General features: G+C 38.4%; 1 protein-coding gene across 2 annotated transcripts in view; it reads right to left on the minus strand.

Annotated features, from left to right (window-relative positions):
• Positions 1-14667, minus strand: part of Caf1-105 (chromatin assembly factor 1, p105 subunit) — a 31966-nt gene extending 17299 nt beyond the window's left edge. Inside the window, exons 1-8 of one of the 2 annotated variants that reach the window (XM_067119734.1) lie at positions 14530-14667; positions 12395-12547; positions 9866-9998; positions 9355-9567; positions 9075-9171; positions 8118-8217; positions 3389-3549; positions 2813-2945 (exon numbers count right to left, since the gene is read on the minus strand). In XM_067119734.1, coding sequence (XP_066975835.1) covers positions 2813-2945; positions 3389-3549; positions 8118-8217; positions 9075-9171; positions 9355-9567; positions 9866-9998; positions 12395-12520 — 963 coding nt within the window. In that variant the 5' untranslated portion in view covers positions 12521-12547; positions 14530-14667. The other variant, XM_067119735.1, reaches the window with a different exon arrangement.
• Between the last annotated feature and the right edge of the window lie 1383 nt (positions 14668-16050).

The raw sequence follows: 16050 nt of genomic DNA on the forward strand, positions 1-16050 counted from the left end.
CTGTTAGAGTATATTGACGTACAGTTTCTTGAGGCCTGATGTCTTGTGTGTTATCTTCCAAAAGATTAACTTCCCGTGGTACAGTATCATGGCGCACGTCAGAAGGCGTCAAATTCTTGACGCCTGGCGTCATGTAGCCCAATCTCTTGACGCCTAGCGCCTTGGAGTTCACCTTCTACATGACTAGCCTCTTGATATTCAGTCTCATGACGTCTGACGTCCTGGCGTCCAACCTCTTGACGCCGGCGTCCTGTTGACCAGTCTGCAGACATTGTGAGTGTTGGAGTCTCTCCTCTAAGAAATTAACTTCTTGGCGTCCAGTTTCATGACGCTTGGAGTCCTGGCGCGAACTCCCTGTGACGCCCTGGTGTCCTGACGCCTGGCGTCCTGACTCCCTGTCTTCCTGAAGATCAACATCTTTCGTCCAGCCAAATGACGCTTGGCGCCTTGTTGTTCAACTTTTACGCCCTGGCGCCCAGCTTTCTGGCGTTCACTATCCCGCCAAACCTTTGAGGTCACTTGAGAACTGGCGCCTGATGCGACATCTGTCAAAAAGCTTCCCTCAGGTTGACGACAGCGATAGTAACTTTTGAGCAGGACCAATCTTCTTTCTGCGTTCGCTGAACTGCTTCGATCCTTTAAGTCACTTGAGAACTGGCCGCCCGTGCGACATCTGTCCCGATTAACTTCGGATGGCCCAGCAATCGGAAGAACAGTATCCTTCTTTCCTGCAGGCTGCAAGACTTGAACTAAGGACGAGAGTTTCTGCATGTCTTTAATTAATTGTAATTGTGGAGGTCCCTGCTGCTGGGGACAGACCGGGAAGACACAACTTTCTCTGTCGACTTTTCAACGTCCCGTAAGGATTGTGGAGTGTGTTCTGGGGACGAATACCAATCCAAGGGAAGGGGAGGCATGTACAGAGGGTAGACGTCCACCTTTTGCTGTCAGGGCGTGGAGATTATCGAACCTGCCAGTTTACGCTCTATTCTTGGCGGGTGAGCTGCCTTGGAGTTGGAAGGAAAACGCTCGGACTGCTCCAGTGGCTACACCCTGGAGCTTGACTTGTATCTCTATGACGCCTTCAACATCGGGAAGTTTTCTCTTCAAAGGTCTCGATTCTGATTTAAGACGCCAGCCCCATCTGGGGACTGCATCGTCCAAGACGAAAGAACACGAATTAACTCGCCTTTTCTATGTCAAAGAGGGTGAGCGCCCTGGGAAGCATCAACAGGTACGCTCGGGGACGAATTTTCGGTAACTAAAGCCTCTCGCCTAAACCCTTCGTCTTTCGACATTCCTTCTCACAGGGGTTGGTGAGCTTGGAAGAGGTCCAGGACTAGGAGCGCAACAGGACCGTGGCCGCACCTCCACTGCACTTGCACTAACTTTTTCACTTTTAGATCTCTAAAATCGGGACCATAATTTTTCCCTGTCTTCTGCAAGGGATTCTACCCGTTGTGAGGGTTTGAATGGCGCCATCATATCCTGAAGAGTTGGTTCTTTATTACCTGTATTAGAAGGGAGTTAGAAATTACCGCTACTGCGGAAGGGGTCAATTGGGTTGTTAGAATGAGGCAATGAAATATCTAACCCTTGACTGTCCCTTGAAGAGTGAGATATAGAACTCTTGGCTCTTCTGGGGGTCTCTTTCAAGTTTCTCACATACCTGTTGTAGTCTAACCATTCTCTTTCAGACAGACCAAAACATTCCTCACATCTATCATTCAATTCACAACTCTTACCTCTACATTTTACACATATTTGATGGGGATCCAATGAGGCTTTAGGAAGTCTAGTCTTACATCCCCTCACACACATTCTTACACTCGATGAAGAGTCAGACATGTTGAAAAATCAAGAGAGATCCAAAAACAAGCAGAGGTTCAAACCAATCAGTATCTAAAAGGTCTAAGAATAATCCAAAGAAAATCCAAAAAGCGGCTAAAGCCAAAGCCAAAGTGTACTTCACCAAATAACGAAAAAAACACAGGCTGCGAAAGAAATTCTAACGATGTCACCGTTATGGCGGCAGGGAAGATCTGAGGAATATGTAGAATGGTTCCAGTTACCTGGGTAGAGGGCGCCAGGTGGACCACCTGACTACCCGATCGGGCGATTGCCGCGAGTTTTTGAAATTCTGCCGTCACGTCAGGGACTTAAGCTATATATATATAACTACCAGGTCAGTTAGATGTTTGAAATTATACTTTTGAAAAATTTCCCGGTCCTTCCCTAAGAGTTGTTTCAATTGGTAACAGGAGAGCGGACCGGGGTCTGCGTGCCGGCCCGCGGCTCCCAAGACTTTTTCTCTCTACTCTAAATCCAGTAACTTAAGAGTATGAAGCTATAACAAAATTTAAAAGTGGTTTGTATTTTTCCTAGGTAAGTTTAAGAATATCTTTCACTTGTAGAGCTGAACAGTTGCTTGAACATAGTTACAATAACACCCTGGAAATTCTGGTAAAATATTTCTTCACATTTTCTTGCATTTAATTTTATGACTAAATCTTCAATCTGTGTCATTCTAATGTAAAATTTAATAAGTGCAAGGATCATTATACCATGTTACTGCATTCTTCTCCAACTTAACTAGTTTTCTCCTGTCCTCATCTATATTTGCTATGCTTTCTGAACACTATCTGTAGTTATTCAACTGAAACCTTAGCACTCACGTCTATTGTTACATCACATCTTTGTAGTCCTTGTCAATTTCTTTTTTTGTTTATTTTTTCTTTTCTTACTCTTTTTTTTATTTTCACTGGCTACCATTACAAATAATCCTTCAACACAAAGACTCAGCACAACTTACCTTTTCATCTTGATCTTCACTTTCCATTTCTTCCTGGGACTTTTCCTTCTTCAATGGCTTGAGTTCATAGAGGACTGGGGAAAATCTAACAGCAACAGTATACTTGTCCTTTGTTGGCAGATACAGGGCAGGTCTGTAAGGGGATTTTGCTAAGTTCAGATTATACTTACCACTTTATTATATATATAATGCCTCAAGGGATGCACTCTAATACTTTTATCTGGGCCAGGAATAAAAAGGAGAGAATACAACAGGGGACCTAAAAACAAAATAAAAAAATATAAACCTGGCTCTTGAAAGATGAAAGACAGTAGGAATCATGGTGGATAAAAATGACTGTTACCAAGCCAAACAATCACAAGATTTCTGATTACCAGAGTAAATTTCAAACAAAAGAGCATGGATTCATAGCTAAAAAAAAATCAATATAATATATAAAAATTTACATGTACGAATGCAAATGTTATTTTTTATAAAAAGCTGAGAAAGAACTAAGTCCTAAAAAACAAGTTACATAAATCCATTGATAAGAGATTGATTGGCAGGACTTCAAATGTACAAAATACTTCGACTTACTTTGCAAAATTATATCTTGAAAAGACATAAGTAACATTGGTTGTCTTGCCATCATCCTCTTCTACAATGCCAGATGGTGCAAGCAAAATTTCTCCATCAGGTGAAAAAGAGAGGCGGCGGCAAAATGATTTCAAGGTGTCATCATAAAATAATTTTGTTACCTGAAAACAATCAGTATGAAAGCTCACAAATTCAAATTTTGTAAAAATCAAATTATATCTTAATAAAATTGAGTCCGGCAATGGTTAAGATAAGAGGGATGTCTGGTAGACGTGTTCCAATGGTATTAACTTAAAGTCATTACTGTAAAAGGAAAATGTCTCTGCAGTAAAGAAAGATGTTATAGCAAATGATATTCCAATATGGCCTCCATCTCATAAAATTCAACATTTTGTCACAGAATTGAGTTTTCATACCAACATAGTTCTCCTCATTTATTATATTTTAAACATAGCTAAAGTGTATCTGCCAAGAATACCAACACTGAACTAGTTTTTAAAGATAGCCACCACTGCAATTAAGACTACTTTTGACAGTTAGATCTGGGTGGCTTTGGGTGTTATTTTATGCCTTTATTTCATGCAGATACTGCATTAACTTTTCCAAATACTGTTTGATATATAACAAGTTTTCAAAGTAATTTGTATTATTCCAAGGTATACAAACCAGCTCCTTTTATATTAGACATATCTTTCAGCACAAGCTGGATCAGATCAGTCCCTGAACCTTGTTAACAAGGTAGTTAACTGGTGGAGAGGGAGGTGAGAGGGCTATCCCTCACTTGCCCACCCTCATTCACTTTTTCCTTCATGAGAAGAGGAAGCCACACCAAACTTCTGCTCCTGTCCAGCAATGGGCAAAACTCTTGCTGGAGAAGGCAGACAAGATCCCACAGGTTTGTCATCCAAATGGAATTCAGACCTTGATCCCTCTGTTCCTATATTAAGTTGCAACCAAGTAAGAAATCATGGAGGAAGAACAAGATGTTGCACTACCTCTCTTGTGCACCTCACATTGCTCTATGTATAATCCTGAGACTGCGCACATACGAAAGAGTAAACAGGTTGCATACGCCTACCCGGTTGCAACTTGACAGAACAGCAAGGGAAAAGGGGTTATGCTACCCTGAGTAGCAACTCGCATCTCGTCTATAGACTCAGTACTGGGAGAGCAAGGGGGATGTGAAAAACCATCCTGGTGTAAGCCCAAGAGCACGCAACAGAATGGTGAGGGGGCAGTTCTCATGGTGATCACCTTTCAGTGATATGGCATGTTACTCTCCTGCGAAGAGAAAGAACTAGCGGGGGAAGTTCTCCTGGACTTCCATTCTTCTTCTTCCTCCTGAGCAGGGGAAAAAAAGTCCAAGGATGAGGAGAAAGATGAAGATGATCAATGACAAGGAAGATATTGACAATGAGGATGGATGGTGAGAACACTATTTCTTTACCCCTGAGATTTCTTGCTCACCTTCAACTCCAAAGGACTGGTCAAGGCTGGTATGGGAGAAGTCAAAACACCTGCAGAGTTGGCTACAGGCGGTCCCTGAGTTAAGCCAGGCTGCTTACACCGCTCCGAGGTTACAATGCTCTTCGAATATATGGCTCCAAAATGGCAGAATGGTAAAAATTTGGAGGATTTTTGATGAACACTCAATAAAAATGAAGGTTATGTTGTTTTCAAGACACCCAAAGGATTAAAAGTACGATTTTCCTACGATTTTAGACGATGTCCCAATTTATGCCAAATTTCGGCTTACGCTGCAGTGCTAGAACGGAACCCCCGTCGTAAATTGGGGACTGCCTTTACTGGCAACACTGCCGCTACCAGTGAATCCAATGCAGTAGACGAAGTAGCCACAGGATGTACAGATACAACATCAAGCACATCAGGGACTGCACTTCCCTCTTTCTTTCTACCAGGGAGTTGAGGAAGGAAGCTAGCATCGGAATCCCTGGTGTGTTAAAGGTAGGCTAGATTTTGCATAAATACTCACAAGAAGACATCTCCCTACTGGTTCCCTCCTCCTCAGACGAGGGATAAATGGGTTTGTGGTACTTTGGGGAGCTGACCCTCCTAGGAGGGGAAGATCCAGGATGGGAAGAAGAGTAATGGCAACTGGGGGCAAAAAAGGAGCTGGAAGGATTTGGCAATGTACCAGGGAAGTGTCAACTCCTTAAGAAATCAGCGAATGCTTTTGGTCCTCCTTTCTCCTCTTACCGTACTTTTCCCACTGTGGAAGACCAGGAGCACATCACAAGGCAGGGATAGAGCACAATCCCTGCCCTACAGGAAGAACAACACTCATGTGAGTCCACCAACAAGGGAGACATGAGCAATCACGTGGGGTCGCCTATGGCCCCGGCACCCGCACTGGTCATGTTTTTTCTCCATCTCGAGAGAAAAACAGAACCACAGAAATACAAAATAAAAGCACAGGGCACACAAAACAACAGGAAATATACAAAGGTAGCATGCTGCTCATCCATGCAAGTGAGGGTTATACCCAGCTCACTCTGAAAAATACTCCTATAAATAAAAGGCGGTAGTTGTACTGTGTGAAACAATTGATGATTAACTGAAAATATTAAAAATTCAAATGAAAACTAAAAAAATTTCTCCAATATTTGATGTATGTTGAAGTCACTACACATGTCTGATAGCAAGTGTTGATCTACACTCTGTGATTCATGGTTTGAGTCACTGGGTTCTTCATCAAATATCCAAGGGTCAGATGAGGACCAATTCAAAGATAGGATAATATTACTCTAAATAATATGGCATTTTCTTTAAGAGTGAAGAATACCACAATTTATCTTGGTTCAAGTTATTTTAAATTAATTATTGTCAGTCATTATTCCACAACTCATACCATTTACAAAAAGATGACAGGTTTAAGAGAGTAAAAAATCACCCATATGAACAAGTATAGTTGATCTAGTAATACTGATTGCAGCTCTGGCTGCCTTATCAAAATCCTCATTTACTTTAATGCCTACATGAGCAGGGAACAAATGTACTTCAAAATTTATACTGGATTCATATAATTTGTGGAATGATAACTTAATTTGTTGAATATAGGGAATTTTAGGCCAATAATTTTGAAAGACTTCATAGCACTTCTAGTCATTCCAAATTACAAATTTCTGTAGTGGCATATTTTTAATAACCCTAAATGCTGACTCCACTGCAGAAAATTCTGTTATGAAAACTCATATTTTATTGGGTAATGAAAACTGGCTTGTTTCATTAAGATGCTGTATTGCAGAAAATCCTACCCCAAAAGATTTGGATCTATCTGTACAAAATGTATAATTTGGGCCTTTACTTCTAATTTGTATTGTATAATGTTTATGATGTTCAAGAGTATACGCATAACTTTTAGATAATGGTACAAGTGTGTATACAGACATTTTACACATAACCCAAGGATGAGGATATTCTAATTTACGTTTAATGACTAAAAAATTTTTTTCTATCGAATGGTCATGGACAACTATTTATAAAAATGTCACTCTGACTGCACTTCATAAAGGTCACTTTATAAAAATGTCACTCTGACTGCACTTCATAAAGGTCACCAAGTCTCAATGTAGAGAGATTCAAGTACAACTTGAAAAATGGACTTCAATAATACTTCATGTTGACTGAAGGTAAAATGTTTGCCAATAGGCTATGAAGAATTGTAGCTTCTTTTTCACAAAACAACTAGTGTCAATGACCTAAAACATTTGGAGATACCTTAGCCTATGAAATCAAACCATTCAATAAATTTATTTCTAAAAGAACCTGAATTTTACTAGCCCAATGGTTAACATCTTGGAAAATAATTTCCATGTTAGATTTTTAAGTAACAAGGACATTTTCTTTCAATGACTCATGTGGAGTATTCATATCAATTTTCCTGCATGTACCTGCATCTGAACCATTACATATTTACCCCATTATATTATATAAAGTATATTCTAAAACCAAAATTGACTGAAGAGACAGTGGGGGCAAGTCATATATATATATAATTAAAGAAGTACTTAAGTAATCTGCTTGAACCTATTTATAATGAAGATGACACAGCCTATATGTCATAAAAATGTCATGATTAAAAATAAGCAAAAGCGTATTTGTAAACTAGAAAAAAACTATCAACACCCTGAACTATGGAGCATACCTGATTTACCTCTAAAACTCTGCATTGTGATAAAAACCGTACAATATATAAGGGGTACACAACATACTTTCTAGACAAGGGGCACGATGACATAAAAATAGACTAGATCTCTCATGTCTTAAAATCATACATTAGGCAAGAGACTAACAATTGACAGATTAAGTGTTCTGAAAAAATGGCAGCATTACCTTCAATTTAATCAACTGAAACCCAAAGACTACAAGCCCAAACCCATTTATTTCAGTCATACAGCCTTTTTAGATATTGTGAATTAGTCTCAAAATTAAAATTTCTATTTCAGAAAAGGCAAAGCAAATCTATTACAACATATATATATATATATATCTAAATAAACTTCAGTCAACAATAAAACTACAATTTTGGTTCCACCGGTAAAGCCTAATCAAATGTACAGCTTAAGCAAGTACACAATGGCAGCTGCATAAACATCCCTAACTGCCTCATAATGCAGATTGGAAAGAGCAATTTTAAGAATTGCATAACATTTTTTTTTTACAACTTTGTAGACAAGATAAAATTAGGAATGATTGTTGTGGTACTTACCTTTTCAGTTATATTACCCTCAGAATCCACCACCGGTATGGAGGCTTTGTCCATTTTGTAATTTAATTTCTTAGTACCAAAACTGTATATCCTACAGCACCTAAACAAAGAGAGGAAAAAATCAGTTAAGTAAAATCAGTACTTTTAGTTCCATCCTTATCATTTAAGATTTTATGTCAGATATACTCTCTGAGGACCAAAGTGTAATATGATCTCACCACTCTTCTAGCTTATGCACCTTCTTCCTAAATTTCCACATAATCCAGGTCTCATTTATATTCTTTTTCTATGATTTTCTGCCTTCCTACTGGTCTTTTGCTTTCCTGATTCCATATCTACAGTTGTTCTGACTAACTGTTCTTCCATGTTCAAAACTTGTCCAAATAATAACAATCACCAAGACCTCTAAACAGGAAGTACTAGAGAAGAATCAAATCACACTTCTATGTTAAAACAAAGAAATGCTGACTGTAGCCATAAAAACATCAACTAAAATGAAGTTCAAAATCCTTCAGTACAAACAGTGGAAATCTATTTCAGTGTGACATCACATCAGCATTCCGACCTTTGTACTTAGCTAAAGTATACAGACAAAATACTTCAGCAATAAATGGTATTAAGATTAAAAACCTACTTTAGCAAATGGCAATAAAACTACTGTATATTACATTCAAGATCATGTATTAAAATAAACATTTAATAGTTAAAATTTTTATTTCATTCCCTACATTCATGGACTACATGTAATGTGTCCAATACAGGTAAGACCACAAATATCTTAACATGATCTTTCACTTGTAAAGAATGGCAAAGCATTAAAATGGCATGAACTCATTCTGGTTTATCACGTCATTAAATGAGGTATATTGCTGTCTAAAATGAAACACACGATATACCAATAAACACAAAAGGCTTTAAAATGCTCACATGAATAAAAAAAAAAACGATTAAACTAACCTGTCAGAGCATAAAGTGGCAATATACTGGCTGGCTGGATCCCACGCAACACCTTGTACAAAACCTTTGTGTTCGTTTAAAATTGAAATATGTTTACCTGGAAAAGAGTGGTTTACAGCTTCCCAGTTAAACATGAAAATTCTAAAAAGGAATTATTAAACTTTCATCACCAAAACAAGCTTTGCTAAAGCTTGTTAACTTGCATAATTTGAACAAAAAAAACAAAGCAATCCAGTGTGTTTATGATAAAATTATACCAAATCATTACAAACAATCTTACCTTTACTAACATCCCACAATATTGCAGTATTGTCCACTGCCCCAGAAACTAAATACTGACAACACTTAGACCATGAGATATCGTAGACATCTTCTAAATGACCTCTAAGCATTTTGTGTATTACCCAAAGTTCTTTATTTTCCTTATCTGAATCTTCTGTAAATATGTCTCCTTCAACTGATTCCTGCTTCTTCCACAATATGATGGCTGCCTCTGCAAAGCATTAATGACAAATATATATTTATAACCACAAAATACAAAGAAGGTTCCATAAAAAACATGAAACTGTTATATGATGGGTAACTTTCATATGTCTCTTCCTAAAACTTTATGCACCCATAATTTACCAAAAACTACTAATTCATCTAAGAGAAAAAAAAATTAGTAAAGAATCCAGACTTTCCCAAACAAGTGGCCAACATTACCAATAGTTAACATGGAACAAATATGATAAATATTTCACTCAGGTCACTAGAAAAATGGGTGGCCGAAGATCTTCTAAACAACTCACCATCATCTGCAGTAGCTAAAAGCTCTCCATCTGGGGAAAACCGGACAGCATTAACAGCTCTGCTGTGTCGTGTAAGATCACTCAGCATCTCCACGCTAATCCCTCCATTATCCAAAATCCTCAACTGCCATATCTGTAGTAGCACAATGGAATCAGTAATAAAAACACAAACACATCATTATGAGTTACAAAAATACCATCCAAAAGTAACAAAACGCCAATGCAGCACACGACTACTAAAATCAGTTGTACGGTACAAGTACTGTACAAGCACACTTCCCTTTTCAGTAAACATTTCAATCTTTAATGAAATTATTGCTTCTGCAATTCATAATCACAGAAGACAATTCCATTTTCAAACAGCATACAATCTACAGGCTACAAATGTCACAACCATTCCCAAACACTTTACTGATGGTTGTGCAACAAGAGAAAGCTTTTGGAGATAATGTGACTATGCAATGGGTCTCTTTGTGACATTAAAAATGAAATTCACTTGGTTAACACAAGTGGTGGTGGTGGTGGTGGTGGTGTTTGGTTTTACTAGCTTTCCATCTCTCAACACTACTGCACAAGCAAATGGAGACCATGGCAGTCAAAATGAGTCTGCCCTAGTAGTCATCAGCCTTCCCTGGTGATGTTCTTTGAATCATATACACAAGCAGTAAGGCCTGGTAATTCTAACCCAAAACCACAAACTAAGGTTGACTCATAAACAAAACAGGAACATCCCAAGCCTTGCTCAACTCTCCTGTAGTTCTCCCATGATCAACCAGGCCCAAATTAGTTGTGGCTATGAGCAAATGCTCACTAGGAATACCATGCAGGTGAGTCATGAACAGGCCAAGGAACATCCCATGTGTCACCATGGGATGTTCTTGGGTTACAATACCCAAAGGAACTGTACAACAGATACTTACAGCTTGTGAACTCGAGTCTGCATGTGAATGATTAATCCTAGGATTGTGCACATGCAAGAGAGGGCAGTGCCTCTACATATTTCAAAAGAATTAGGAGCAAAAGAGTTAAGGGCAATTCTCAAGCCTCAAACGGAATGGGAGGACACTGGATCATGAGTACACATAACAAAAAGGATGAGAAAAAATGCTGCAGTCAACCCTTGGAGAGGGATGAAAGTCATTCAAAGTATGACAGCTTCTTATAAGAGGCCTTTAGAGAAAAGGCAGAATAAAAGAGAAGAGAAAATAGGTTTAATGAAAAAGATGCAAGCAATACTTCACTTTACTCCTACTGCAAGTCTTGCTCTCTCCTGCAATGGTGAAAGACAATATACTAAAGGGTTGACTCTCACAGGCAATACTACAGCCAAAGGAAGCACAATGATACTAAAATCCTTGGTGGGAGTAGCAGGAACTGGAATAACAGACCCCTTTGCTGAGGTCAAGTGGTCCAAAATTGCAGAAAAAGAAGGATCCAGGGATACCATGAGACGGTCACGTCATCTTCAAATACACGAGAGCAGACAATGAGGTAAGGGTAAGATGTGATGAACTGTGAGCATACGCCTAGGTCTCAACTGAGAAGTCAGTGAGTGTGCACAGGTCATCATAACTGGAAAACATGCACTGGCCTACCACCACACGTACCCCACGGACAAGGAAAGAGGGAGGACAGTATGGAAGATAGGAAGTGAAAAAGTTCAGTTGTGTCAGTAGTGGAGTATCCCCCCCCCAATTAATACCAGTTAACATCTTTTAACCTTTCTTGCCAAACCTCTTCTACTGTGAAGAACTGCCAGCACACTCCTCAGAGAGAGTTTGCGCAGCATGTCATACCCTTACAGAAAGAATGAAACAGGTGGGATCCACAGGTGCTGAGGCCATAGAGCAGCCACATACATGCTCTTATGCTTTACACCTTCCTTACCTGTCTACCACCAAAATAACCAAGCCTTAAAAAAAAAAAAGTTTCCAGCTCATACTGTGGAATATTCCCACATAAAAGGTTCAAATTAAAAGTCAAGCGCCTTATCCATAGGGTAATCAGACGAAGGTCTGACAGGTTTCCTCAAAGTCCCCATCACTGCCTCCATACTGAGGCAGTAACTGACAGTGATACAGAACCACTGATTTTGCATCACCCTGGGGTAGCATGAACCTTCGATATTTAAGTAGAATGCCAAGGTACAAACCACTACATCAGAGAGCAAATAATGTTTTGTATTCCCATAGGAAAGAAAAAGTTACAAATAAAAAATTAATAAGAAAAAGAACCAGCCATAAGGTAAATAATAATGCATTTCATTGTACTAAACTTTACATGTGCTTGTCCTTTAAAGAGATGACAATGCTTGCTTCATAGTTGAATTCAAGAATTATATACTGGATGGCAAAAGCCTGTCCCAATTAAGTCTTTCGTTTCAAATTACCTTCTGTTCTTAGGACCTGTACAAATTAAGAGGAAATAATTTTTTATTAATTTTTACAGCATGGCAATTAAGAAATTGCCAATGTGAACAATGATATTAGAAAGGTGAAACATTACTCCATTATACAATACTGTACTTACTACAACATGAGTATCAGTCCCTCCTGTTGCTAATCGATAAATTCCATCTGGTGTCTTTGGCTGAACATCAAGTGCCAGCACTGGGTCTCGGTTATGCCAAGATATCTCAGGGATGGTGACCTTCATTTCTTATTCTTTTTTCTTTTTCCTATTCTGTGAACAAAAACAGACTTCATTATCAAACTGCAATTATTGTTTTAATAGACAAACATTACTGCGGGTCTCTTACTAAATGAGCAAAGAGCATAGGCTAATACTTATGATTTTGAATTAGGCTATTAGCATAGTTTTACTTGCCACAATTAAAATTCTGGTAATTCAACAAGAAAGCTCCAAGGCTGGCATGTTTAATACAAGCTCCTTGGGGATGAACGTATGCACATAAAAAAAAGACAATAAAATTCTAAAATTATCTCATTAAATTCCTCAGATCATGTCAAGATTAGCGAACCCAACATCTCCATGTCAAGAACAGCGAACCCAATGATCCCCATGTACAGAGTGGCCAACCCTTTCCGGTCTGCACTCCAATTCCATGAGGGCTAGTACTAAACACGGCGAAACAATGATTCATCTGCACTGTTTTGCCATGTTTAGTACTAGCCCTGGGGGGTCAAATGTATTTCGCCTCTTGCTTAGTACTAGCCCCTGGGGATCATATGTCTGGTACCAAGTGTTCATGTCTAGAATAAAAGTAAACCCAATTATTCTATGCAAAGAATAATGAATGGCCAATAATCTTCTTGTAAGAATTCATAACCCTGCAAGCAGTGGGCGGCTAATCTTGACGTGATCCAACTTCTCAAATGATCTCACCTGTAAGCTATTGCACTATATACACCCATTTCTGTAATGTTGGTCAAAAATTTAATTAATAAATGATATTTGTGTGTGGAGCTTTTCTGCAGAATTATGAAAATTCTTTCATAGCTAGCCTAATTACTTCACCAAAATTTATTCTACCTGTTTTAAATTCCTGGTATTATACTATCAAACAAAATAATCAGGTTAGAGTTACCAAACTAAAGTTTGATCAAGGTTAGAGTTACCAAACTAAAGTTTTATCAAGTATTAGCTCTGCTCTGTTTTTACCTTTGAAACTGGCTTTTTCTACACTTTTAGGGCTTGATACTGGCAGTGCATTTTTGTTGTCAGCCAAATGGAATGTCCTTCGCCATTTTTAGTACTGGCCTGGGAGGGGGGCACCTATACCCAACAAGTTACTGCTCTTGCCGGACAGGTATGAACTGCTCTAAACAGATTTGCACCTGCTCTGTCTTGTGAAGATCGCGTATGGAAACCCCTTGTTGGATGGACTTCAGTGATTAATTGTGGGTTAATTACACTCGTGCGACAAAAATTGAAGGTAAATCCATAATTAGCAACCAAAAAACCGTAGAAAAAGTAAAGTTAGAAGGAAATTGCCAGCATGGAGCTCCTACTTAGATCTACCTTTAGTTCTTGCATACACAACCTTTAGTTGTCTACTTACCTTCCTACGACCTAACAAAAAAACCTTAACCTAACCTTCTCTAGTACATCATACCCTGACCTAACCAGAAATTTCCTTCCTAACCTAGCTTAGGGTGCCAGGGGGGTTTCGGCACCCCTGGATCCCCCCAAAAGTAACGAATATCGGAAAAAATCGACGGGACAAAACTCCGGTTTGGTAGGACGCGAAATTACTAACGCCTATTCTTATCTCTCTACGTTGCATATACCCAAAACCATGACTGGGCATTACTGGGTTAGGCTGGTTCACCCAAGTCTAGCCTAGGTCATCTCCCGATAGGCATATACTTAAAACTTGAAAAAACCTAACCTCTGTAAGACTTGTGAATAAACTCAACCCAAAAAACTGAACGTGCATCCAAAAGGTATAAATAAATAAGTATTAAAACTAAACTCCGTCATCAAACATGAAATTTATAATAGCGGTCAGCAAATGGGCTGGGCAAACTATTGGGATGTTATAATCACTTACAACTATGACAGGACGAACTAATTACACTTTAGAGTGAATAACAACTACTTAAACTAGGGTCAAATTAGTGTCGATTTCCTCCTTCACACGAATAACTCCCAACACTACCTTAATATAATAATGACACTCTCGAAACAAAGCAAAACCTTACGTGCTCGAATGTTGATAAGTTCCCGAATTCCCGCGCTATCCTCTTAATATATTTACTTCTTTTTTTAGTTTGGGTTGGGAGGTTGGTTCTTTTGCGAGAATGCGAATCAAACTTCACCTACTGCTATATATTACGACTCTAGCCATTTTTTGTAAGATTATGTTTGTCAAATTGGCTCTATTTGTATTAAATTCCTTAGATATCGGAAAGAAGACGAAATCTTACGCTTTTGAGATATGGCCAGACTGTCAGAATAAGGTTGCGCCAAAAAACCATCTATAACATTTAAACCTGATTTAAACTCTGGTTACACTTGGTTTTATGTGTATGTTTGTAGTATTATCAACATTTTTTTTTCTTTTTAGTACTTTAAGATGGGGGGTTGTACTTTTATATACTGTTTGATAATCACCAGCAAGGTAAATAATATGTTCTGTAGCTTACTGCTGTAATATCAGTCTCTTCACAGCCATGAAAGAATATTCTTTCTTCATGTTTCAATTATTTTTTTTTTAATTATTGCGTCTGTTTACCTTAAAAATGAATGTAATATAAAAACGCACCGCATCAAAATCATTTTAAAAGTGTACGCATTGTTATACATTCAAAACGACAAAAGAAATAATAGCCAACGGGTTCACAAAGGTCAACGTACGACCTCCCAGGGACATAGTTCCCCTGCAAAGAAGTCTCGTGCACCCATTGATGCAAGCCAAGACACCGAAGGGAATCGATAAAATAATAGGATGGCATATCCTTTAAAGGCAGCCAGTCATAATCATCAAACGGTGTAGCGTTTGGTTTTGTTGTAAGTGATTACGAACAATGGATGTGCTGCAAAATATGCTTCACTGGCAAAGGCGACTACTTGAAATTAGTACGAATCAAAATATCAACAGCTAAATCCGCAAGAGATTGGAGAGTAAATTAAAGACGATTTTACCAAGTAAAGAAATATACAGTTGCTGACAGGATACAGCATACAGGGAAACTGAAATAATACCATAAAAATTATACTGTCAGTTTTAGCCAATTTTGTTGAACTGCAGGCTCAAGCAAGTTACATCATGACACTTCCTTAGTCTTCCTTTCCTCTCCCTTTCTTTAGTCTACCCTAAATATAAAATAAGCACTTCTTACTTATCTATAAAACTTGGTTTTTAATGCAACTCGTTGTAGTAGTAACGCAGGAGTACTCTACTTTTTTATTAGGTCCATTACTTTGCATCTTGCTAAAAGTAAAAAAAAAAAGTTATCATTTAGACATTCTTCATTGAAAGGGTAACTGATACAAAAGAGTTAAAGGGATTATTGATAACAATAAACCATCACTGTAGCTACCTTGGATCAGCTGTCAAGTGTTATGAGTTCTTCTCTGGATCCTGGGTCACGACAATCCTCGAACCTTCAAAACGGATCAAAACCATTCCACTCACAAATAATTATTTTGGCTGTTAAACCATGGTTGCCTAAGAGAATAGAAATCTTCATTATTATTATTATTATTATTATTATTATTAT

The sequence above is a fragment of the Macrobrachium rosenbergii genome, chromosome 17, assembly GCF_040412425.1.
Source record: "Macrobrachium rosenbergii isolate ZJJX-2024 chromosome 17, ASM4041242v1, whole genome shotgun sequence".
Taxonomy (NCBI): Eukaryota; Metazoa; Arthropoda; class Malacostraca; order Decapoda; family Palaemonidae; genus Macrobrachium; species Macrobrachium rosenbergii.